This window comes from Adiantum capillus-veneris, chromosome 27 (assembly GCF_014529385.1).
Source record: "Adiantum capillus-veneris isolate H3 chromosome 27, ASM1452938v2, whole genome shotgun sequence".
Classification (NCBI taxonomy): domain Eukaryota; kingdom Viridiplantae; phylum Streptophyta; class Polypodiopsida; order Polypodiales; family Pteridaceae; genus Adiantum; species Adiantum capillus-veneris.
The window spans coordinates 1177967-1204036 of NC_140957.1; the positions used below are offsets into that span (position 1 = coordinate 1177967).

The 26070-nt window shown below is 46.4% G+C and overlaps 1 protein-coding gene across 1 annotated transcript in view; it reads right to left on the reverse strand.

Annotated features, from left to right (window-relative positions):
* Positions 1 to 1222: 1222 nt before the first annotated feature.
* Positions 1223 to 26070, reverse strand: part of LOC147421393 (H/ACA ribonucleoprotein complex subunit 1-like protein 2) — a 59758-nt gene continuing 34910 nt past the window's right edge. The window contains exons 2-5 of the mRNA XM_086503616.1: positions 2036 to 2184; positions 1844 to 1959; positions 1701 to 1759; positions 1223 to 1627 (exon numbers count right to left, since the gene is read on the reverse strand). Coding sequence (XP_086359742.1) covers positions 1491 to 1627; positions 1701 to 1759; positions 1844 to 1959; positions 2036 to 2184 — 461 coding nt within the window. The 3' untranslated portion in view covers positions 1223 to 1490. The remainder of the gene's footprint in view (positions 1628 to 1700; positions 1760 to 1843; positions 1960 to 2035; positions 2185 to 26070) is intronic.

The following is a 26070-nucleotide window of genomic DNA, read 5'->3' on the forward strand; positions in this document are numbered from 1 at the left end:
GGTGCTAGAGCAACCACAGTCCTATAGCAAAAGAAAGCAATATTTCAATATGTAAAGCATAAGGTAAAATTCCCCTAAGGCAACATCTCAAAACCAGTTTGAGTGTAACAGGTTGGATGTCATATTTTGAAGCCAGAAATAGTGATGCCCCATACATGCTATCAAGGTCAGATGTTGTGACCAAGTTTGTGTGTGTGTGTGTGTGTGTGTGTGTGTGTGTGTGTGAGTGAAAACGATAAGAGGAGAGGGACGCTGAAAAAAGGATTTGTGGAATTTATTTAAGGGTGTGTAAATGTCATGCAAAGTGTGTGCAAGGGGTCCTTCACCCGACAGTGCAACGTGAAACAAAAGCAAATATAACGCGGACCTAGAAATTAAATAGAGTAGAAGAAAAATTTGAAAGCATACACAACTAGAGAGATCGAGTGTATTAAAATTTCATAAATTGACTAACCTTTGGAGAGCATCTGCATGGCCGATTTCTCCCAATTCAAATTAATTTTGGAGTGAGCACGATAGGATAATTAGAATTGACCATTGTAATTTCTCGCATTTGCGCACTGAAGACAACTGTTGAGGAGTTCTTGGTAGCATAGTAGCATGAATTTGAAAATTCTCAAAATTATTTGTCCTTAAGGTTCTTATAGGTCTCTTGGCCCAATGTAAGCAATTTCTTAGCTTGCATTTATGTCCCTAGGTTACTCAAATAAATTGTATTCCTAATGGCTTCAAAAAACTTAAAAGGTGCTCCTAATTCAAAGATTCCACTCAAAAACAAGAAAAACAATGCATTAATCTATAGCACATAACGACAAGCATAACGAAGCACATAAATTTGCAACAATATTACCTAAGAAAGATGAATACAACATTGAGAGAGAGAGAGAGAGAGAGAGAGAGAGAGAGAGAGAGAGATGCTAAAGAGAACTTTAAAAAAAAACGCTAAAGGAAAAAATGAAAAGAGTAGAGAAACACTTATTGACTTTCCGTCTTCATTTGTCTTTTGACTTTTCCACTTTCATTCGTCTTTTGACTTTCCACCTTCATTTGTCTTTTCATTTCCTAAACTCACCCTTCACTTATGCAGTTAATATGTTTTGAAAGAATTTTTATTCTTTGAGATTAGGGAGACCTAAATGAAGGCAACCTAACCCATTATGAACGAATCACACGCATACTAGAAATCACTTTTGTGCGGCACCAAATGCCCATGGGACAAAAATTCACCACAATTTGTAAACTTTTGCAAGAGGTTGATGGCTTAAGGCCGTAAGACCACAATACTTTGGCATACTCCTTTGAGACCCCTTTGTCTTGAAAATCACTACAATTACCAGTAGAAGTCTTGACGTAGCTGGTTGAAAACCCGAATTGAGGCAAAACTGGCCAAGCACTGTATGACATAGGGGCAAAACAGTGGAGCCTAACCAAAGTCGCCCAATATATGTGAGTTCACACTGAAAGCAAAGAATTTAATAGAACTGTCCTCTTCATGACCTACCCCTGCCCCTGAAACCACCACCACGACCGCCCCCACGTCCGCCGCCACCACCACGACCACCGAACCCTCGTCCACCACCACCTCTACCACGAAAGCCCCGGCCACCTCCGCGACCACCTCTACCACCTGTAAGGAAACTTACAACATCAAACTTACAACACCTGAAAAAGCAGGAAATGATGGCACAACAAGTGCACACCTCCACGTCCACCTCCCCGGCCCCCTCTGCCACCTCCTGATGGTGTTCCACCTTGGCCCCTGAACAAGGAAAAACAAAAATTTAATCAAACTATACAACTTGTACTGGTTATTATATCGCAGTTTTATGCAGCCAGGAAATACTTCGGTTGGGGCAGAAATCTTTGTAGTGGAAGAAGCTTTGCTGGATCAATGAAAAATTTGTCTCCAGATTTGTATGATGTAGCTATGATACCCTCCAGCATTTTTACTGAGAAGAACTACAAAACACAAAGAGGCTATATGTAAGGTTGTGGAAGATTTGGCAGTGTCTGCCTAGCAATCAATTAAACTCACCGCTTCATTGATGGGACCAAATATTTCCTCCACCTTCCCTATCTGGGTCTTGTTTTCAAGATAGATCGGTGCATTGAAGTAAGGAATCTTTTCATTGGTAAGCTTTGTCACTGCTTCGCCTTCACATGCATGGAGGAAAGTTGCGACTTCTGCTTTTCAAAAACACGATGAACAGTGAGACCAAGGTTATTCCAGAGACTCAAGCCAGAACAATGAAAGTTTGAAAGCTCTAGAATCATATATAAGCTTCAATCAAAATTATTAACACCATGACAAGCCAATGTCAAACTCATTAGTCATTATAAACAGACGAAACAAACGGAAGGAAAGCACCCTTTCTTAATCGCATGTGAAAGTTAATCACGCCAATCTCACATCTCCATATAGCCTCATCATCAGGATGGAAGTGCTCTTTTGATAGGAACAATTCTTTTGATAACTTCACAGATTTCAATAGCCAGCATCAATTCTTCATGTGAATAAGAAGGTGCCAACATTGTGACATCATCCATGGTAAAAGCACTGCTGTGATGCCACATTGATCACAGGAGACCCCAGGTAAATCCGAACATTGCTCATTTACAATTGATTCATGCTAAAGTCTCAGACTCGGAGATGATTGTCCAACACTCGAGGATTACATATGGGGGGGGGGGATCGGGGCAGAGCCTTTGTACTCTTATCTCTTGGTCACACAGTCGCAGGGCTTGTCCCATCCCTCTCTCTTCTCTCTTGCGTTTTTCTCCTCCCCCTCTCTCTCTCCCTCTCCCCCGTGCTCCCATGTCACCACGCCTACCTGCTGCACTGTGAATAGGTATCAGAGCCACCACTTGACAACGCCAGACTTGTACTTGGGAGTGGGTGAAGGGGCTAATTGGGCTGCAGAATTTCAGCGAGCAGGAGGGCATCTAGTGGCTGTGTTTTCATCGTGGAGACCTCCCTTGCATTGAAAATTGAGAGCGTTCTGACAGTGCTTTTATGTTTTTGTCGCGACAAAACCTTGACAACCTAACCTTGTAAATAAAAGCAAGTCACCCAAAATTGCATAGAATGCTGACATGGCAGCGTTGTACAGCCTGGCCCGCAATTTGGCTTGGAGTGTCCAAGTCCATTACAGTGGTATCAAAGCTCAAACGATTCTTCTTCTACGAAGGATCTGATCCCTTTACTTGCAGCACGCATGGATTCAATCGATGAATCCTGCCAGGAGGAAACTATAGCACCCGATCACTCCGAGTCGAGAGAGAACGACAGGGATTCAAATGAACACCGACCACTCTCTGAAGATTCGGAAGAAAAGTATGGTCCATCTCCACCTCTTGAATACGAAAAAATGGAGATGCAATGTCAACAGTAGGTCGACACTCGTCCTCGACAGATGCCCCATTACTCTTAAGGATCCCCAGTACGCGAAATTTTTGATCAAGCACACACTTAACGAGATACTGGCGTACCGCCATCTGTTCACCTCTCAAACCAGCTTTGAAGAACACTACAAAGCAGAGGGTGTACTCAGAGGATGATTTGATGAAGCGGTAGAGCAGTGAGTCAACAGACTCATGAAGACCAAGAGGCAGCCATGGAAGAAGAGTTGAGAAGCAAACTGTCTACGCTACTTGGGTCAAAAATCTACTTTTGAGAATGCACGAGAGACAGAAATGTGTGCGATTCGAGGGCGTTTCTAGTTCATCCTCGTCCTCTTCTGACAGTTCGGAGAGTTTTGTTAAGAGTTCAAATTCCTGTCCGATGGTAGCTCCAGTATCTCCCAAGAGCAGATTAGGTAGTGAGGGTTGTTTTGTGGCTATGCCCGGCCGTATCCAAGGTAGACGTACCTGTCCTCCACGATGCACTCCAAGGTGTTGCTCCCCCAATAGGCTGGCATGAGGCGGGACCCTGTTCCTAGTGTCTCACGTGGTCAAAGTCTCGAGTGCTCTGCAGTTTTGCTACCGAATATGTGTGTCAAATCACTTTCAGTGAGTTCACTTATTTATTAGCCATTTATCAGTATCGCGGGGTTTTGCAATAGGTAGGGCAAATCTGGGATTTGCCTACATATTCAACCAACCCCCTTGTCCTTTTGGCATTGGTTGTGATCATTGCAGAGCTTCAACGTTTGTGCACTCTCTCTCTCTCTCTCTCTCTCTCTCTCTCTCTCTCTCTCTCTCTCTCTCTCTCTCTCTCTCTCTCTCTCTAGCGTTTTTCTCCTTGCTAGCGTTTTGTGTGTGCGATGCCATCCTCTCTCTAGCGTTTTCAGACCACCATCGATCTCTCTCTCTCCAGCAATTTCTCTCCCCCTTGCTAGCGCTCCCTCCCCCTTGCCGTGTGCAACTATGCCATTTGGAAAGCCACCATGATGACGGTCTTCGACTCTTACGAGCTTGGAGGATTTGTCTCAAGCAACTTTCAAAAGCCAAAGGACACTACGGGAACGAAGTTATGGGATCGTGTCAATGCCCGAATCCGGTCTTTCATTATCCTCAACACTACATCATTAGTAATTAGCCACATACGATTGATGAAAGATAAGAAGTTGATTTGGGATCGGCTTTCTTCACTTCATGATCGAGTTTCTCCAATGAAGCGGATAGCCATTGAGGCGCAGTTCAGGCATAGTCACAATCGACGCATTCCGGGACGACGAACGGGGGACGCGGGACGGGGCTCAAATGGATTTTTAGTGTAAAAAAGAGGACGCGACAGCAAGTTGGGGACAAGAATCCCGAAAAAGGACGACAGCAAGTTGGGGACGAGAAACACCCCTCGGGATTTCTAACTGCCCTGCATTGCATAGCTAGTGTGGAACTGTCCAGAGGGAGTCCAAGCCTGAGGGCAAGAGAGAGCACTAAGGTTGGACAAAGACTATGGTTAGCCATAGTGGGGTCATTCACTAGCCAAAGTGGAATCCTTTGCTACAGAGCCTACATTTCAGTTCTCGGTGTGGCTGCAGTGTACAAAGGGGGTCACATGACCTAGAAAGATGCAATGGCAGCATCTCCTAAAATTTAGGGAACTGCTATTTTGGGACCTGAAAATGTGTTTGCGTCATTATCTCCGGAATGACAAGGAGAACATTTTCTTACTCTGACGTGAAGTCAATTGGGCAACCGGTTGGGAGATTTTTAGGCGGCAACCCCGAAACGGAAAAATGCTTGTAAATGCGCCAAGTGGCACATTCTGGTACACTTTCCTCATGCAAGAGAAGGTGGCGCTGAATTTTAAGCTAGGAGAGGCTCATTTTCAGATTTTGTCACAGGTGGAGAGCTATGGAGTGCTTCCTTTCCCTTTTATGTACAGTGCGGTGCCACGAGTGATGCCTTGCACGCTACGCACTGCCCTCTCTCTCCCCTATGGCAGTATGTTATGCCCCTCTAGTGGGCTTTTCATTTGACCAATGTACAGTTGTGTGGGTTCATGCGCGATTGCCGAGGCAAGAGCCTCTTGCACAGGTACTGGATGAGCTAGCGGCTAATCCCCCGCAGGTACAGGTGAATTCGGAGAGGTTTCACGCCAGAAATCTCGTCCGATTCAAAGGGCAAGTAGCCCTACAGATGCGGGAGCTCGAGGACTTGCTACGAATGCGATCGGCACGCGAAACGGAGCCCGAAACAGTAAATTACAGCCTGCTGTGTATTTTCGCAGGTTTAGGGTTTTGGCCCTAAACGGTCCCTAATACCCCCAGGAGGTTCGAGGACGCGAGGGGACCGCTGTACAGGTGATTTGGCGCATTTTCGGGGCTGAAAACAGAGAATTTAGCATGCTGCAAATTCTCGCCAGGTTTTGCAAAGTTAGGGACCAATCTGGTGTCGGTCTACTCATACACGTGCAATCTAGTAGCCTGTATCCCTCTCCCCTTTGTTGTGTCTTGAAAGTACAGGTAGAATATACGACTAATAATGGGTGAAAGCTAAATCAAGGTTTGAAGTAAAGTCTACCGCCCTTTTTGGATTGTACAGGCAGGTTTCATGGTTCCGTCCCGGGGATTAAATCACTTTTTCCCATAGAAGTGAGCCTTGGTCAGTTTGGGCTTTAAGACACAGGGGATCATAGACCACACACAGGGAATCGCAATTATGGTTGACAGACCAGATGATGTGACTGAAGAGGTTTCCTCTTCACAGGGTCAACAGACACATGAAGTGGGTGAGTCTTCAAGACCACCACAGACGGATGATGATATATTCAGGACCCAATTGGCTACTGCTGTGGCTATGTTCACACAAGTAATGCAGAACCCGAGGTTTTTAGCCTTTCTGCAACCTCCTCTTCCGTCTCAGCAAGTTGGGTCAATGGATCATATTCAAAACCCTGTTAAGGCTCGAGCACAAGTGATTCATACTGCACAGTCAATGGAGACACCTGTACACTTGACGGAGAACATGCAGTCTCCACAACCTGTGCCTAAGGTGCAAGAATAGGTGGCCGAGATGCCAGTCTTTCAAGCTGTACCAGTTCAGCCAGCCACTTTTCAGCAGCCTATAGCTGGTTCTAATGGACAGGGAAGCAACCTACAGGCTATGCAACAGGTCTTCCCACCACCTTCAGTACACCCTAGCTATTTTGGAGGTGGATCGGTATTCCAGAGCATGGCTGGTCATGCACCTGGAAATCAGTTTTACGTGCCAGGAACAGTGTTCGGGGGTGCTCCAACGATGATGCCTAACCCCATATATGGTGTCACGGGCATGCTACCGGCTTTCAAAGCCCTCAGGGCCAATTTGGGATGCCACAGGCAAATTTTGGTATGGCTGGAATTACAAAACAGCAGCCAAATATGGCATTTCCAGGTCAACTTAATGGCGGTCAGGGAACACAAATGAATACTAACAGTGTTTCCATGTTTCAGTCACTTCCATATGACAATTTAACGCTGCTGGAGAGGCCAATTCCGTACAAAGAAGGTGGCAAAGGTGTGACCTTCACGACCTTTACAGGGTTTGATGACAGGAAGAAGGCTCTCTCATTCCTCCAACAGTTTGGCAAAGCCTATGCAAGGGGAAACTTTACAGAGGCTTCAAAGGTCCGCAAGGCAGCCACTTTCTTGACAGGGAATGCGGGACAATGATAGACAACTTTATTGCTTCGAGGGCGAGCTCCATCCACATGGATTTACTTCAAGCAGATTTTTGGAGCAACATGGTTATTTGATGACTTTGAAGCAGATGTCATGACACAATGACACCAGCTTAATGCTGGTACTTGCAAGAATCTGGATGACTATAATCGAAAGTTTTGGAAAGCTCTACTTCCAGTAACCTCCTATAGGTTTGTGCCACTGACAGAACAGATTGAAAAATATTGTTGTGGCCTACCCAAAGGATTGAGAAAGTACTGTACGAAGACTAAAGTCACTACTTTGACGCAGCTCATCGAGGTAGCAAACACTGGCAATGGTTTGCTCAAGGGAGAAGATTGTGAATTCAATACTGGCGTCAAGGAAGGATCAGCCAAGAAAAATTCAGCGAAGAAGCACGATCCCAATGAGGCTCCAAAAGGGACTCAGGAGCCAGCCAACGCACGGAAAGGCAAAGCTACGACTGAATCAAAAAAGGGACCAGCACAGAAATGGAAAAGACGTTTTCCTCGCAAGTCAGAAGAGGTAGATCAGAGAACAAATGCTTCATCTGTGAGCAACCTGGCCACATTGCTTACAATTGTCCTACAAAGAAAAGGCCAGCTGATTCTGAAGACAAGGAGGACAAGAAAGGAAAGAAGCCCATGGCTGGTCTAATGCCAGATATGGTGGGCGATAAGCCAAATTCAGATGCAAGTGAGCTTTGCAGAGCATGGGGAAAGGTCAGGGATCAAACAGTGCTTATCTTCTTTGATCCAGGGGCCAAAGCCAACTTCATTTCCCCAAAATTTGCTTCAAAGTTCAGAATCACACCTGAAGAGTGGGGTATATAGCAGAGGTAGGTTTGCATGTCCTGGCCATACAAAGGCTATGACACCCATCATTGGAAAGTTGCGCCTACATATCCAGTCCTATGTAGATGCTGAAGAATTTTACATCATGCCACTGGACGGATGTGATGTGTTGTTAGGTATTCCCTGGTTATTTCGTGTACAGGGAATCATGGATGCCTACAACAAAAAGATCACTGTACACAGCAGGGGAAAGACTCACATTCTGGATGTAAAGCTTAAAGGGGAGTCTATTCCCACTGTATCAGCTTCTCCTATTACTTCTGTAATGAAAAAGCATCTTTCTGCGTACTTGGTTTTTGCACGTGAAGTGTCACATTGTGATGAATCAAATTTATCTGTGCTAGATAAAGAAAGGTCAATGTTTTTACAACAGTATAGTGACTGTTTTTTCGATTCATTACCGTCTCAATTACCGCCAGAGAGAGCCGAGGACCATGCGATAGATTTGGTGCCAGGCATTAGCCCACCAAATAAGCCTCCGTACAGCGTTAGTGCGGCTCAGCAGAAAGAGATAATGGGCCAAGTACAGGAGCTGTTAGAAAAGGGGCTGATTCAGCCCAGTTCATCTCCATTCTGTTCTCTAGTGTTGTTGGTGCAGAAAAAGGATGGCTCATGGCGTATGTGCATCGACTACCGTGCACTGAACAAGAATACCATCAAGAATAGGTTCCCTATACCTAGAATTCATGATATTCTGGACAAATTAGAAGGAGCAGCTATGTTTAGCAGGATAGATCTAAAGAGTGGGTACCATCAAATCCGCATTAGATCAGAGGATGTGCACAAGACTGCTTTTAGAACGACGTTTGGCCTTTTCGAATTTTTAGTGATGCCCTTTGGTCTCACAAATGCTCCTGCTACGTTCAATAGGATGATGGACAGAATTTTCCGTCCACACCAACAGTTTGTTGGTACATTCTTTGACGACATGATAGTCTACTCAAAGAATGAAGAGGAGAATAGGCATCACTTGGCCATTGTGTTCAAAGAGCTACGCAGCCATAGGTTGCTCATCAATGCAAAGAAAAGTGAATTTTTTCTGGAAGAGATTCACTTTCTGGGGCACATTGTCTCTAAGGATGGTGTCAGAATGGATCCTGGTAAAGTTAAAGCGATCAAGTCATGGCTAGATTTGAAGACAGTGCACGATGTCCGAAGCTTCTTGGGACTATGCTCCTATTACAGAAGGTTTATCCGAAATTTCGCTGAGATTGCTTCACCTTTACATGCTCTTCAAAAGAAGGCAGTCACCTTTAGATGGACACAGAAAGAGATTTCAGCTTTTAATCTCTTAAAGGAAAAGATGACTTCACATCCAGTCATTGTGTTGCCAGATCTTAGGAAGTCATTTGTGGTCCAGTGTGATGCCTATGGTAGTAGCATTGGTGCAGTGCTAATGCAAGATGGCAAGGTAGTAGCCTATGAGAGCAGAATTTTGCAAGGGCCAGAGATGACCATGCAGGTCTATGAGAAAGAGTTACTCGCTGTGATTCATGCGCTCTTAAGTTGGAAACACTACCTGCTAGGTGCAAATTTCGTTGTCCAAACGGACCATCAGACCTTGCGATACTTCTTGACACAGACAAAGTTATCTGAGAAGCATATGCGATGGGCAAATATCTTGTCCATGTTCCATTTTCAGATTGTGCATGTGGAAGGCAAGAAGAACATTGTGGTTGATGCCTTGTCAAGGAAGCCACAAATTTCAGCTGTGTCAATTCCTTATCATCATGAACTTGATGATATGAGAGAACAGTATGCAAATGATGAAGATTTTGCAACGGTCTTCGCGCAACTAATGGATGGACAACGCCATGAACACTTATCTTCTTAAAGACGGGTTCATGATGATGCATGGCAGATTGTGTGCCACACAGCCATTGCGACGCAAAGTTATGGAAGAGAGTCATGTCCTACCGTATGCAGGGCATCGTGGTATCGATGCTACAGTTAAAGCGGTTGAGACATTCTTCTATTGGCCTACATTGAGAAGCGATGTGGATGCCTTTGTGCGAGAATGCCTAATTTCCCATAAGGTCAAGTTTGACAGGCAAAAGGCACCAGGGTTATTGCAACCACTACCTATTCCAAATAAACCATGGGAAAGTATTGCTATGGATTTTATCTTTGATCTTCCGAGAACGCAGACAAGAAACGATGGTATTTGGACCATTATTAGCAGATTCAGCAAGCAGGCTCATTTTATTCCTGTCAGGAAGAAGATAAAGCCACATCAGATGGCATGCTTGTTTATGAGCAATATTTTCAAGTATCATGGCATGCCACAGTCGATTGTTAGCGACCGTGATCCACGCATGACAAGTTTGTTCTGAAGAGGCTTGTTTAAGAATATGGGCACAACGCTCAAATTCTCTTCGTCGTTTCATCCTCAAACAGATGGGCAGTAAGAAGAGGCAAATTCTATTGTCCTAGATCTGCTGAAGTGCTATGTGTCAGAGCATAAAGGAAAGTGGCAGTAGTATTTGCCATTGGTGGAGTATGCATACAATAATACAGTGCATTCATCAACTGGCAAGGCACCTTTTGAGATAGTTGAAGGTGGCAAGAAAGTTCCTCCCATACTGCATACAAAGAACAAGATATTTGAAGCAGATAAGTATGTTCCATGGATGAAATGTACAAGAAGGTCAAAGTGGCCTTAGAAAAGACTCAGACAAAGCAAAAGAAAGCAGCTAATCGTCACCGTCGTGAAGTGGTATTTTCACTTGGTGATTGGGTGCTTCTACGCTTTGAAAAGGCAAGGTTAAAGAAGATGAAGGGCAAGGAAAGATTGTTTCCAAAGCTCAGCATGCGTTACTATGGGCCTTTTCAAGTGTGCGACATAATCAGTGATGTTGCATATAGGCTGAAATTGCCTGACAGTTCGAAGATTCACAATGCGTTTCATGTGAGTCTTCTCAGACCCTATGTGGGTGATGTGCCAGAAGATATGCCAGCAGCTGAAGATCAGCCGGAAGTCGAGGAACTTGACGAGATCTTGGTCCCGGAACAGATTTTGGCACATAAGGAAAGAAAAGTGAAAGGCAAGGTTGCTAGGCGTTACTTGGTATAGTTCAGAAACTATCCACCAATGGATGCTAAGTGGATGGAAGAAGGTGAACTTGCAGAGTCACCAACTGTGTTATCACTTTACCTTGAAGCCTTCGATTTGCAACCTACCTTCACCCCTGGAGTTTTAAAGCTATATGGATTGTTAGTGTAACAATGGCTTCTGAAACAAATGATGTACATGGTATTTAAAGTGAGCTCAAATGAAATACCTGTTACATGAATGTTAGAGCTGTACAGATTGTCAGTTTGGCAATTGCTCTTATGGAATGTCCAAAAGTATGGTTAGTGCTATAGAAGTGAGTATTTCTTGTCAGTTTGTCAAGGATACAGTAATTGCTTGTATTAAAGGGTACATGTGTAACTACATTCTTAAACTGTCGGTTTGGGTATGCTCGAAAGTGTTACTAGGCCCAACGTGTACTATAAGACAGTGGCAAAATGTGTAGCTACCATTTTTTAATTGGAAAGTTAGTGACTCAAAGCAATGGTAGAGTGCGAAGCTACCACTATGTCATTGGGACAGGGTTCACACGCAGGCAATACATGTGTCGACGAGGTGTTGAATACACCACGGTTGACAATGAGCATGTATGTGTCGTACATGTGTCGATAGGTGTTGAATACATCAGTGTTGACTGTAAGCATGTACGACATAGATGCAAACGAGGACATTTGAGTATCAAGAGGGGGGTATGTCACCAGCGTGTGACTACTATCTATCCTTTTTGTTGATTTCTTTCTTATTATGTATTTACTTTCACTTTTTGGAAACACCCCTCGGGAAATCTAACTGCCCTGCATTACATAGCTAGTGTGGAACTCTCCAGAGAGAGTCCAGGCCTGACGGCAAGAGAGAGCACTAAGGTTGGACAAAGACTATGGTTAGCCAAGGTGGGGTCATTGACTAGCCAAAGTGAAATCCTTTGCTACAGCGCCTACATTTCAGTTCTAGGTGTGGCTGCAGTGTACAAAGGAGGTAAGATGACCTAGAAAGATACAATGGCAGCATCTCCTAAAATTTAAGGAACAGCTATTTTGGGACCTAAAAATGTGTTTGCGTCATTACCTCCGGAATGACAAGGAGAACATTTTCTTACTCTGCCGTGAAGTCAACTGGGCAACCGGTTGGGAGATTTTTAGGCGGCAACCCCGAAACGGGAAAATGCTTGTAAATGCGCCAAGTGGCACATTCTGGTGCACTTTCCTCATGCAAGAGCAGGTGGCACTGAATTTTAAGCTGGGAGAGACTCATTTTCAGATTTTGTCACAGGTTAAGAGCTATGGAGTGCTTGCTTTCCCTCCTATGTACAGTGCGGTGCCAGGAGTGATGCCCTGCACGCTACACACTGCCCTCTCTCTCCCCTATGGCAGTATGTTATGCCCCTCTAGTGGGCTTTTCATTTGACCAATGTACAGTTGTGTGGGTTCATGCGCGATTGCCGAGGCAAGAGCCTCTTGCACAGGTACTGGATTAGCTAGCGGCTAATCCCCCGCAGGTACAGGTGAATTCGGAGAGGTTTCACGCCAGAAATCTCGTCCGATTCAAAGGGCAAGTAGCCCTACAAGTGCGGGAGCTCGAGGACTTGCTACGGATGCGACCGGCACGTGAAACGGAGCCCGAAACAGTAAATTATAGCCTGCTATGTATTTTTGCAGGTTTAGGGTTTTGGCCCTAAACGGTCCCTAATACCCCCAGGAGGCTCGAGGACGCGAGGGGACCGCTGTACAGGTGATTTGGCGCATTTTCGGGGCTGAAAACAGAGAATTCAGCGTGCTGCAGATTCTCGCCAGGTTTTGCAAAGTGCCCGTATGCGTCAGGAAAGTCATTCCATGCGTGGGAATACTGACTGTGAAGGGTCCTAGTACAGTTATGCTGCCGAAATCGGGCCGGAACAGTTGAAATTCAGCCAAGTTTGTGTGGGGCAGCTTGTAGGGAACCACAGCGTTTATTCCCTCTTTTTTAACAATAAAGAAATACAGAAAGGGGCGCCTAAGTTAGGGGCCAATCTGGTGTCGGTCTACTCATACAGGTGCAATCTAGCAACCTGTATCCCTCTCCCCTTTGTTGTGCCTTGAAAGTACAGGTAGAATAGACGACTAATAATGGGTGAAAGCTAAATCAAGGTTTGAAGTAAAGTCTACCGCCCTTTTTGGATTGTACAGGCCGGTTTCACAAAGCCTTGACCGGTTCTTCCAACAACAAAAAGAAACAGAAGGGTAAGAAGAAAAGCAATAACACCAAAGACAAGAAAAGCGATGCTGAGCGGGACGCCTTGAAGGCAGAACGGCATTGCACCAGTTGTGGTGAGAAGGGACATTATTGGAGGAAGTGTCCAAAGTGAGTTAGAAATGCTTCGACTTCTTTGGTAGCAATGGAGATTCTCCCCTCAAAGGACTCTCCAAGGACATCGGAGGCTAAGTTTACTATTGCAAGTCGAGATGATCCATGAGTGGATTCTGGATACCGGTGCTTCACGACACATGACACCTTTGACGTATCTTTTTTCCAACAAGCGACGACATTGGGGAACCATCTTCATTGGGAACAAATCTGAAATTCCTATTCACAGCGAGGGATCTATGGAATTGATTTTCAATGGCAAAGGAGGTATGCACACCCCAAGGTACTTTATGCTCCAAAGCTGGGATTTTAACTTATGTTTGTGCACGAGGTGTGCAAGCTTGGCATGGAGGTGATTTTTACTTGGTGAGCCTAATATGTTGTTGGGCTTCCTTGAGAGTACACGCAGCTGCTTAGCATGATCTAGCCATTGCTTTTCAATCAAATCGGATGGCCTTACTTCTTTATGAACAACAGCAAAAAACCAGCGCATCGCTGCAATAAAAAAAGCAACAAGCGCTGGCAATGCTGCTGCCTTGCTATACCCTGAAAAGAGCCATAAATAATCATAAGATCTTCAAGCTTAGTAAGCATTGTCGTATAACCGTCTCATCCTCACTGTGTGCTCTACTGCACCTCGGCTCCGGCTTCTCAACAAGCACCACATGACAGGTATGTCCCTCTCTCTCTCTTTCTCGCTCCTCGTGGCTCCATGATCTTGTGATACGCTCTGCACTACTGATGCAAAAGATTTGTGAAAAGAGATCAAGAGATATGGGTTACGAAAATCCCAAGGATGCTTTTGAAATGGCCACGGCAATCTTTCCAAGCCCCTGATCCTCTGCTGTGCTCTGCTCTGTCATCGGCTCTTTGCTCCCGGCCTTGTGATTAAGCTTGCATGTAGCGGCATACTCAATTAGCTTGATCTGCGACATTCTCGGTCAGCTTGATCTCAACCAACCAACCTCATCGCACTCATAATGTTTGCGGCAATCTCAGCCAATCAAGGAACGATGGTGATCACAACGATCTTGGTTTTGTCAAGTGTGGAGGACGGCGAAGCCTTGCTACTTCGTGCCCTTCCACTTGCGAAAACCTTGACAACAAGACCAACCTATGCAATAGTGAGACATGGGTACTAGAAGAGCACCCTTTGGTTCTTGGCAAGTCGCACCGTGACTAGGACCGCGAGAAAGGGCAGGTGTCACAAGACAGGCACCACGTGCCAATAGAAAAGAGCAAACTGAACAGACTTTTAGCACTTCAATAACAACTAAAACTGAAAGAGAGAGACGACACGCGACACGGAGTGGCAGAATTCCACCCAGAGAGTATTGGCCCCAAACCTTGGCGCCCCTTTCAATATTTCTTTATATTACCTGAACTCTGTACAACGCCGGTACTCCTGACTCTACACCTTCTCCAGGAAGCATGCCGGAGAATGAGCCCATGGCATCATATTTACAGGCCCTAGGCCCAAAAGCAGTTTACATGAAAAGCCTTCAAACTCAAAAGCATCTGGTGCAAAAGCAACTGGTCCAAAAAGCTAGTGCTGGAAATCAGCCTCTGTAAATCACGAAAATCCATACAAGCTGCCACGTCATCACTGTCAGCGTGAAACGCGGAAATCCGTACACTTTTGCCATGTCATCATGTCAGCGAAAAACCCGGAATTCCGTATAGTTTTGCCATGTCAGCATGTTAGCACAAAACCCGGAATTCCGTACAAGATGCCACATCATCAGTCAGCGTGAATTGCGGGATTCCGCACATCTATTGCTTCTGTTTCTTCACTTAGGATTTAGACCCCTTGGCCGGTAGCTTCGTTCTTCAGTGGCTTGACATGTCAACAGTTTGTGGCATTCCTCCTTCTTGAAAGAGAGTAATTGTCACGAGGACGTGGCAATTATTAACCATGTCACAAAGATGTGACAACTGCTAACCTTGGTTGTTGATTTCTTTCCAATGGGGGTTATTTTATTTGTTTTGAGACCCTCTTTTTGAAGTAGCAAACGGTCGGACATTGTATGACCAATGTGAACGGTAGATTCACCCGCAGACGTGAAGTGGTCGGCACTGGAATTCGTATGGTAAGAGGATGTCTAGGCTCAAAGCAAGATCATATAGATCCCCCCGTCGCACTTAGCAAGTTGGTGGATACTAGGAAGTGAACTCAATTAAGGCGTAAAGTCAAGGTGGGACTACCAACAAAAAGTATCCGACAGTTGGGCCACATTGCACTTTTGGATGCGGTCCCAATGAGGATAGATGGTCACAAGACCAGTGGAAGCCCAACGAAAGCATCTCCTAATATTTAGGGAACTGCTATTTTGGGCCGAGAAATGTGTTCGCGTCATTACCTCTGGTATGACTAGGGGAACATTTTACAACTCTGTCGCGAAGTCAATCGACGTATCGATTGGGATATTTTTAAGCGGCGAACCCGAAACGGGAAAATGCTTGCAAATGCACCAAGTGTCGATTTTTCTTGGACTTTCCTCATACAGAAGAAAGGGCGCTGAATTTAGAGAAGGGAGAGGCCTCATTATGCAATCTGCACAAGTTAAGAGCTATGGAGTGCTTCCTTTCCCTCTCATGTACAGTGTGGTGCTAGGAGTGATGCCCTGCACGCTACGCACTGCCCTCTCTTTCCCCTACGAACAGTATGTTATGCCCCACCAGTGGGCTTTTCATTTGACCAATGTAGAGTTATGTGGGTTCATGCGCGATTGCCGAGGCAAGAGCCTCTTGCACAGGTACTGGATTAGCTAGCGGCTAATCCCCCGCAGGTACAGGAGAATTCGGAGAGGTTTCACACCAAAAATCTCGTCCGATTCAAAGGGCAAGTAGCCCTACAGGTGCGGGAGCTCGAGGTCTTGCTACAGATGCGACCGGCACGCAAAACGGAGCCCAAAACAGGGAATTACAGCCTGCTGTGTATTTTTGCAGGTTTAGGGTTTCGGCCCTAAACAGACCCTAATACCCCCAGGAGGTTCGCGGACGCAAGGAGACCGCTGTACAGGTGAATTGGCGCATTTTCGGGGCAGAAAACAGAGAATTCAGCGTGCTGCAGATTCTGGCCAGGTTTTGCAAAGTGTCCGTATGCGTCGGGAAAGTCACCTATTGCGTGGGGATACTGACCGTGAAGCGTCCTAGTATAGTTATGCTGCCGAAATAGGGCCAGAATAGGTGTTTCTTAGCCTAGATTCTACGGGGCAGCTTGTAGGAGATCACAGGTTTTATTCCCACTGTTAAAGAATAAAGAAATACCTAAAGGGGCGCTTTTTTGGGGCCTACAGGTTGTCGGCGTCTGCTCGGAGCATTCTAGCTTCCGGGCCGTGTGTGTACTTAGGTGTTAATTCCCGTTACAGGTTACCTTTGCAAAGTACTCTGTGTGTGTCTAAAGTAAAGAATTTCGTGTGAAAGCCAACACCTACCGCCCCACGGGCCAGTTCCATGGTTCCGTTGCCGGGACATCAATCACTTTTTCCTTGAAGAGTGAGCCTGGATTGTTTTGGGTAAAGACACAGAGTGCAAGAACGCGGGATTAATCTATGGCCGACAAGGGGAAGGGCATTATGGAAGAGGGTTCCTCTTCAAAGGACAGGCAGGAGATCCCTATGGTTTTTGAGATTGGCGAGAGCTCACGGCCACGTCAGTCTGTACCTCCTGTCAACGTGAATGTCCCTCCAGTAGTACATGGCTTTATGACAGGGCAACTTGAGGATGATGCGTTCAAGACTCAGTTAGTTGCCACGGTGAATGTCTTTTCGCAGCTGGTGCAGAATCCAAGGTTTATGGAATTCTTCCAAGCGCCACCACTGCAACAGCAAAATACGCAACCTACGCCGCGTACGGAGCTTGTTGATGCTCAAGCCCAGGTACTTCATGTGGCGCAGGAGGAAAGGGAACACTCGCATGTTGCGGAGTAAGGGGCTCCAAAGCAGGTTCCTCCCGTGCTTGAACAGGTGGCTAGAATGCCTATTCCACAGGTTATGTGAGTTCAGCCCGCCACCTTTCACAGCCAGCATGCTGTCTTGAATGGACAGGGAGTTGGATACCAAGCTATGCACTCAGTTTTTCCACCACCCACGGTACATCCTGGGTATTTCAGGGGTGGATCAGTGTTCCAAAGTATGGCTGGTTATGCGCCTGGAAGTCAGCCGTACATGCCAGGAACAGTGTTCGGGGGTATGCAAGACATCATGGCAAACCCCATGTATGGTAGTATCGGCATGCAACAAGGTTTCCACTGCAACCAAGGCCAGTTTGGGGTGCCACAGGGTCATTTTGGCATGGCTGTTTTTTCTGGACAGCAGCCAAATATCGCACCTATGACGCAAAATGTGAATGGCCAAGGCGTGCCGATCATGCCTACTACAGTGCCCATGTTACAGACCATTCCGTACGACAATTTGGAAGCACTAGAGAAGCGTGAAGGCTTACAAAGAAGGTGGTGCAACGGTAAAGTTCGGTACCTTCAGTGGTTTCGAGGATAAGACAAAGGCACTCACTTTCCTCCAGCAGTTTGATACAGCTTATGTGGGAGGGAATTTTACAGAGGCCTCGAAGGTCAGGAAAGCTGCCACTTTCTTAAAGGACAATGCGCTTACATGGTGGACGACCTTGTTAATGCAAGGACAGGCACCCGCCACTTGGGTTTACTTCAAGCAAATGTTTGCATCTGCTTGGCTATCAAATGAATTTGAAGCGACGTCTTGACAGATTGGCACCAGCTTACTTCAGCTTCGTGCAAGAGCTTGCTCGAGTACAATAGGAGGTTTTGTAAAGCATTACTCTCAGTGACCTCCTACAGATTTGTGCCACTGACAGAGCAGATAGAGAAGTATTGTTGTGGGCTGCCTATAGGACTTCGCGATTACTATACAAAGAACAGAGTGGCTACCCTTACGCAGCTTATGGAAGTTGCGAACACTGGTCTTGCCTTGTTGAAAAGAGAGGCCAGTGGATTTCCGAGCAGTGACAAAGGAGGGTAGCAAAAGAAAAATTCAACGAAGAAGCCCTTTGTGAAAACGGCTCCTGATGCGTCACAGGGGTCAGAAAAGGCCACCAAAGACAAGGATTCAGCCGGGACTTCTGGAGCGCAGGAAAAGAAACAGAAAAGGAAGCCTTTTGTGCGCAAGTCTCTCGAGGAAAAGAAGGTCCTAATGGCTGAGAACAAATGCCTTATATGCGAGCAGCCTGGTCATTTTTCTATCAATTGTCCACAAAGGAAAAGACCAGTTGACTCAGAGGATAAAGAAGACCGGAACAGCAAGAAGCCAAAACCCACGACAGGTTTAGTGCCAGACATGGTGGGTGACAGGCCCAGCACACATGCCAGTGAGTTATGCAGGGCATGGGGTAAAGTTAGGCATCAGAGGGCACTCATCTTCTTTGATCCACGTGCCAAAGACAACTTTATCTCACCAGAGTTATCTATGAAGCTGGGCATCAGAGCTGAAGAGATGGGGTACACAGCAGAGGTAGGGTTGGCATGTCCTGGTCACTCAGAGTATGTTACTCCCATCATTGGAAAACTGTGCCTGCATATTCAGTCGTATGTGGACACTGAAGAGTTTTACATCATGCCGCTGGAAGGTTGTGACGCCTTGTTGGCGATCCCGTGGATGTTCCGAGTGCATGGAATCTTGGATGCCTACAACAAAAAGATCATTGTACAGCATAGGGGCAAAACTCACATCTTGGATGTAAAGCTTAAAGGAGAGTCAGTCCCTATTGTATCTGCTTTTCCTATCAATTCTGTAATAAAGAATCATCTTTCTGTGTACTTGATTTTTGCACGTGATGTCTCACATAGTGATCAGTCAAATTTATCTGTGTTAGATAAAGAAAGGTCAGCATTTTTGCAAAAGATTAGTGACTGTTTTTCTGATTCATTACCGTCGCAATTGCCGCCAGAGAGACCTGAGGACCATCGGATAGATTTGGTGCCAGGGTGTAAGGAAGAAGATAAAATCTGATCAGATGGCACGCTTGTTCATGTACAATGTGTTTAAGTACCATGGTATGCCACAATCGATTATCAGTGATCGTGATCCTCGCATGACCAGTTTGTTCTGCAGAGAATTGTTTGAGAACATGGGTACTACGCTCAAGTTTTCGTCTTCGTTTCATCCACAAACTGATGGACGGTCTGAAGAGGCTAATTCTACTATCTTAAATCTACTGAAATGCTATGTGTCAGATAATAAGGGCAAGTGTGAACAGTATTTGCCTATGCTTGAATATGCGTACAATAATACGGTGCATTCGTCTACTAGCAAAGCACCTTTTGAGATTGTTGAAGGCGGCAAAAAGGTTCCTCCCATTTTGCATACAAAGGACAAGATCTTTAAGGCAGACAAGATCTTTAAGGAAGAGTCTCATGTCCCACCATATGCAGGGCATCGTGGTATTGATGCAACAGTTAAAGCGGTAGAGACATTCTTCTATTGGCCTACCTTGAGGAGGGATATGGATGCCTTTGTGCGAGCATGCATAGTTTGCCAAAAGGTCAAGTTTGACAGGCAAAAGGCACCAGGGTTGTTACAACCACTGACAATTCCGGATAAGCCATGGGAAAGCATTACTATGGACTTTATCTTTGATCTTCCAAGAACGCCTACAGGGAATGATGGTATATGGACCATTATCTGCAGGTTCAGCAAGCAGGCCCATTTTATCCCTGTCAGGAAGAAGATAAAATCTGATCAGATGGCACGCTTGTTCATGTACAATGTGTTTAAGTACCATTGTATGCCACAATCGATTATCAATGATCGTGATCCTCGCATGACCAGTTTGTTCTGGAGGGGATTGTTTGAGAACATGGACACTACGCTCAGTTCTCTTCTTCGTTTCATCCACAAACTGATGGACAGTCAAAAGAGGCTAATTCTATTGTCTTAGATCTGCTAAAATGCTATGTGTCAGATAATAAGGGCAAGTGGGAACAGTATTTGCCTATGCTTGAATATGCGTACAATAATACGGTACATTCGTCTACTGGCAAAGCACCTTTTGAGATTGTTGAAGGCGGCAAAAAGGTTCCTCCCATTTTGCATACAAAGGACAAGATCTTTGAGACAGATCGATATGTTGAGAACATGGATGAGATGTATAAGAAGATTAAAGTTGCCTTGGAGAAGACTCATGCAAAACAGAAAAAGGATGCTGATCGTCACCGTCGTGAATTGCTACTCTCACCTAGTGATTGGGTTCTGTTAAGGTTCGAAAAGGCAAGGTTAAAGAAGATGAAGGGCAAGGAACGGCTGTTTCCTAAGCTCAGTATGCGTTACTATGGGCCTTTTCAAGTGCTTGACAAGATCAGCAATGTGGCTTACAGGCTCAAATTGCCTGATCCATGGAAGATTCATAATGCGTTTCACGTGAGTCTTCTAAGACGCTTCGTGGGTGATGTGCCAAAAGATATGCCAGATGAGGATCAGCCAAAAGTTGAGGAACTTGATAAGATCCTCGTACCTGAGCAAGTTTTGGCACATAAGGACAAAAAAGTTAAAGGACAAGTTGCAAGACGCTATTTGGTGAAGTTCAAGAGCTATCCGCCTATGGATGCAAAGTGGATGGAAGAGCATGAACTGTTAGAGTCACCAAATGTATTGCAGCTTTACCTTGAAGCCTTTGGGTTACAGCCTACTTATGCCCCAACCCAACGTGTGCAAAGGAGGGGTAATGATAGAGGTAGTACATCAAATCTACATATGAATTCAGAGCCATAGATGGAAATGGCAGAAGTATGAAGGTCTCATTAAGACATTTGTATCTATGTATGTTACGACCTTTCTTGCGGATACATGCGATGATAAAAGAGTGTTAATAGCACAAGATCATCAGTGGCGTGTATTTATGGTATGCAATCGAGGACGTTTGCGATTTCAAGAGGGGGGTATGTCACGAGGATGTGGCAGTTATTAACCATGTCACAAAGATGTGGCAACTGCTAACCTTGGTTGTTGGTTTCTTTCCAATGCAGTTTATTTCATTTGTTTTGAGACCCTTTTTTTGAAGTAGCAAACGGTCGGACATTGTATGACCAATGTGAACGGTAGATTCACCCGCAGACGGGAAGTGGTCGGCACTGGAATTCGTACGGTAAGAGGATGTCTAGGCTCAGAGCAAGATCATATAGGTCCCCCCGTCGCACTTAGCAAGTTGGTGGATACTAGGAAGTGAACTCAATTAAGGCGTAAAGTCAAGGTGGGACTACCAACAAAAAATATCCGACAGTTGGGCCACATTGCACTTTTGGATGCGGTCCCAATGAGGATAGATGGTCAGAAGACCAGTGGGAGCCCAACGGAAGCATCTCCTAAAATTTAGGGAACTGCTATTTTGGGCCGAGAAATGCGTTCGCGTCATTACCTCCGGTATGACTAGGGGAACATTTTACAACTCTGCCGCGAAGTCAATCGACGCGTCGGTTGGGATATTTTTAAGCGACGAACCCGAAACGGGAAAATGCTTGCAAATGCACCAAGTGTCGATTTTTCTTGGACTTTCCTCATGCAGAAGAAAGGGCGCTGAAGTTAGAGAAGGGAGAGGCCTCATTATGCAATGTGTCACAGGTTAAGAGCTATGCAGTGCTTCCTTTCCCTCTCATGTACAGTGTGGTGCTAGGAGTGATGCCCTGCACGCTACACACTGCCCTCTCTTTCCCCTACGAGCAGTATGTTATGCCCCACTAGTGGGCTTTTCATTTGACCAATGTACAGTTGTGTGGGTTCATGCACGATTGCCGAGGCAAGAGCCTCTTGCACAGGTACTGGATTAGCTAGCGGCTAATCCCCCGCAGGTACAGGAGAATTCGGAGAGGTTTCACGTTAGAAATCTCGTCCGATTCAAAGGGCAAGTAGCCCTACAGGTGCGGGAGCTCGAGGTCTTGCTACAGATGCGACCGGCACGCGAAACGGAGCCCAAAACAGGGAATTACAGCCTGCTGTGTATTTTTGCAGGTTTAGGGTTTCGGCCCTAAACGGACCCTAATTACCCCACGAGGTTTGGGGACGCAAGGGGACCGCTGTACAGGTGAACTGGCGCATTTTCGGGGCGGAAAACAGAGAATTCAGCGTGCTGCAGATTCTCGCCAGGTTTTGCAAAGTGTCCGTATGCGTCGGGAAAGTCACCTATTGTGTGGGGATACTAACTGTGAAGCATCCTAGTACAGTTATGCTGCCGAAATTGGGCCAGAACAAGTGTTTCTTAGCCTAGATTGTGCAGGGCAGCTTGTGGGAGATCACAGGTTTTATTCCCTTTGATAAAGAATAAAGAAATACCGAAAGGCGCGCCAATTTTGGGGCCTACAGGTTGTCGGTGTCTGGTCGGAGCATTCTAGCTTCCGAGCCGTGTGTGATTAAGTGTTAATTCCCGTTACAGGTCACCTTTGCAAAGTGCTCTGTGTGTGTGTCTCAAGTAAAGAATTTCGGATGAAAGCCAACGCCATCCTCCCCACAGGCCAGTTTCAGTAATCGTCCGCGAATACAGCATATCTGCAAAACAACTCAAATTAGCTCAAAAATTTCCGAGGGACTATCAGTTTGCTCTTTTTTTTGTTCAGGAGTTGACTTCTCTTTTCGGCTCTTTTGATCAAGGAATTGGCTTCTCCTTTCATCCAGATCGGAACTCTTGATATTCCGAGATTGATTGATTTATTGAAAAGAGCTCGCTACTGCTAACACGCTCGCCCCTTCGCCTGCACTTGTCGCCCTCTCCCGTGCTGCGCGTGGCCTGCTGTGCACTGTTGGGCACTGCACTTTCCAGCCAGCGCCCCCCCCCCCCCCCCCCCCCGTGTTTTTCGCTATTGCGGCCTCCTCCCCTTTCGCTCGCTGCCCCCCGCCCCCGCACAATTCTTGCCCCCCCCCCCCCCCCCCCCCCCCCCCTCACTGCTTGCCTCATAGTCCTCATTCGAGATCTCTCTCTCTCCCCCCCCCCCCCCCCGCCCCCCCCTCGGTTTTGCTCGTAGGACTCGCCCTGCTGCGCATTCGTGGTTCGGTGGGCTATCTTCAAAAAGACCGGGCCTCGCCCTCATCCCTACCACTCTTCTGTTAGCAGCAGACACAGATCGAGGCTCAAGCTCCGCCACAGAGGGACTCTGATGAAGTACCCTCGCCCAAGCCCGCTCAGCCCACCATTCGAAATGCTCTCCAACCGACAGAGCAAGCGAGCCTAGCCGCAGAGGTGGAACGCCTTCAGGCAACTTCCGTCATCTGCAAGATTCTCGACACCAGACTCAGCAGAGGTGTCACGGGGAAGTGGCAACTCTTAACTCTGTCACGAGGACGTGGCAACTGCTAACTTTAGTTGTTGGTTTCTTTCCAAGGGGTTTTGTTTTATTTTTGAGACCCTCTTCTTGAAGTAGCAAACGGTCGGACATTCTATGGCCAATGTGAACGGTAGTTTCACCCGCAGATGGGTAGTGGTCGGCACTCGAATTCGTATGGTAAGAGGATGTCTAGGCTCAGAGCAAGATCATATAGGTCCCCCCGTCGCACTTAGCAAGTTGGTGGATACTGGAGGTGAACTCAATAAAGGCCTAAAGTCAAGGTATGACTGCCAACAGAAAGTATCCTACAATTGGGCCACATTGCACTTTTGGATGCCGTCCCGATGAGGATAGATGGTCAGATGACCAGTGGGAGCCCAACAAAAGCATCTCCTAAAATATAGGAAGCTGCTATTTTGGGCCACGAAATGTGTTCGCGTCATTACCTCCGGTATGACAAGGGGAACATTTTACTACTCTGCCGTGAAGTCAATTGGGCAACCGGTCAGGAGATTTTTAAGCAACAACCCCGGAATGGGAAATGGCCTGTAAACGCGCCAAGTGGCACATTTCTGTGCACTTTCCTCATGCATGAAGTGGCGCTGAATTTAGAGAGGGAAGGCTCATTTTTCAGCTTCTGTCCACAGGTTAAGAGCTATGGAGTGCTTCCTTTCCCCCTCATCTACAGTGCGGTGCCAGGAGTGATGCCCTGCACGCTACGCACTGCCCTCTCTCTCCCCTACGAGCAGTATGTTATGCCCCACTAGTGGGCTTTTCCTTTGACCAATGTACAGTTATCTGGGTTCATGCGCGATTGCCGAGGCAAGAGCCTCTTGCACAGGTACTGGATTAGCTAGCGGCTAACCCCCCGCAGGTACAGGTGAATTCGGAGAGGTTCCACGTCAGAAATCTCGTCCGATTCAAAGGGCAAGTATCCCTACAGGTGCGGGAGCTCGAGGTCTTGCTACAGATGCGACCGGCACGCAAAACGGAGCCCAAAACAGGGAATTACAGCCTGCTGTGTATTTTTGCAGGTTTAGGGTTTCGGCCCTAAACGGACCCTAATACCCCCAGGAGGTTCGGGGACGTGAAGGGACCGCTGTACAAGTGAATTGGCGCATTTTCGGGGCAAGAAACAGAGAATTCAGCGTACTGCAGATTCTCACCAGGTTTTGCAAAGTGTCCGTATGCATCGGGAAAGTCACCTATTGCGTGGGGATACTGACCGTGAAGCGTCCTAGTATAGTTATGCTGCCGAAATCGGGCCAGAATAGGTGTTTCTTAGCCTAGATTCTACGGGGCAGCTTGTAGGAGATCACAGGTTTTATTCCCACTGTTAAAGAATAAAGAAATACCTAAAGGGGCGCTTTTTTGGGGCCTACAGGTTGTCGGCGTCTTCTCGGAGCATTCTAGCTTCCGGGCCGTGTGTGTACTTAGGTGTTAATTCCCGTTACAGGTTACCTTTGCAAAGTACTCTGTGTGTGTCTAAAGTAAAGAATTTCGTGTGAAAGCCAACACCTACCGCCCCACGGGCCAGTTCCATGGTTCCGTTGCCGGGACATCAATCACTTTTTCCTTAAAGAGTGAGCCTGGATTGTTTTGGGTAAAGACACAGAGTGCAAGAACGCGGGATTAATCTATGGCCGACAAGGGGAAGGGCATTATGGAAGAGGGTTCCTCTTCAAAGGACAGGCAGGAGATCCCTATGGTTTTTGAGATTGGCGAGAGTTCACGGCCACGTCAGTCTGTACCTCCTGTCAACGTGAATGTCCCTCCAGTAGTACATGGCTTTATGACAGGGCAACTTGAGGATGATGCGTTCAAGACTCAGTTAGTTGCCACGGTGAATGTCTTTTCGCAGCTGGTGCAGAATCCAAGGTTTATGGAATTCTTCCAAGCGCCACCACTGCAACAGCAAAATACGCAACCTACGCCGCGTACGGAGCTTGTTGATGCTCAAGCCCAGGTACTTCATGTGGCGCAGGAGGAAAGGGAACACTCGCATGTTGCGGAGTAAGGGGCTCCAAAGCAGGTTCCTCCCGTGCTTGAACAGGTGGCTAGAATGCCTATTCCACAGGTTATGTGAGTTCAGCCCGCCACCTTTCACAGCCAGCATGCTGTCTTGAATGGACAGGGAGTTGGATACCAAGCTATGCACTCAGTTTTTCCACCACCCACGGTACATCCTGGGTATTTCAGGGGTGGATCAGTGTTCCAATGTTTGGCTGGTTATGCGCCTGGAAGTCAGCCGTACATGCCAGGAATAGTGTTCGGGGGTATGCAAGACATCATGGCAAACCCCATGTATGGTAGTATCGGCATGCAACAAGGTTTCCACTGCAACCAAGGCCAGTTTGGGGTGCCACAGGGTCATTTTGGCATGGCTGTTTTTTTTGGACAGCAGCCAAATATCGC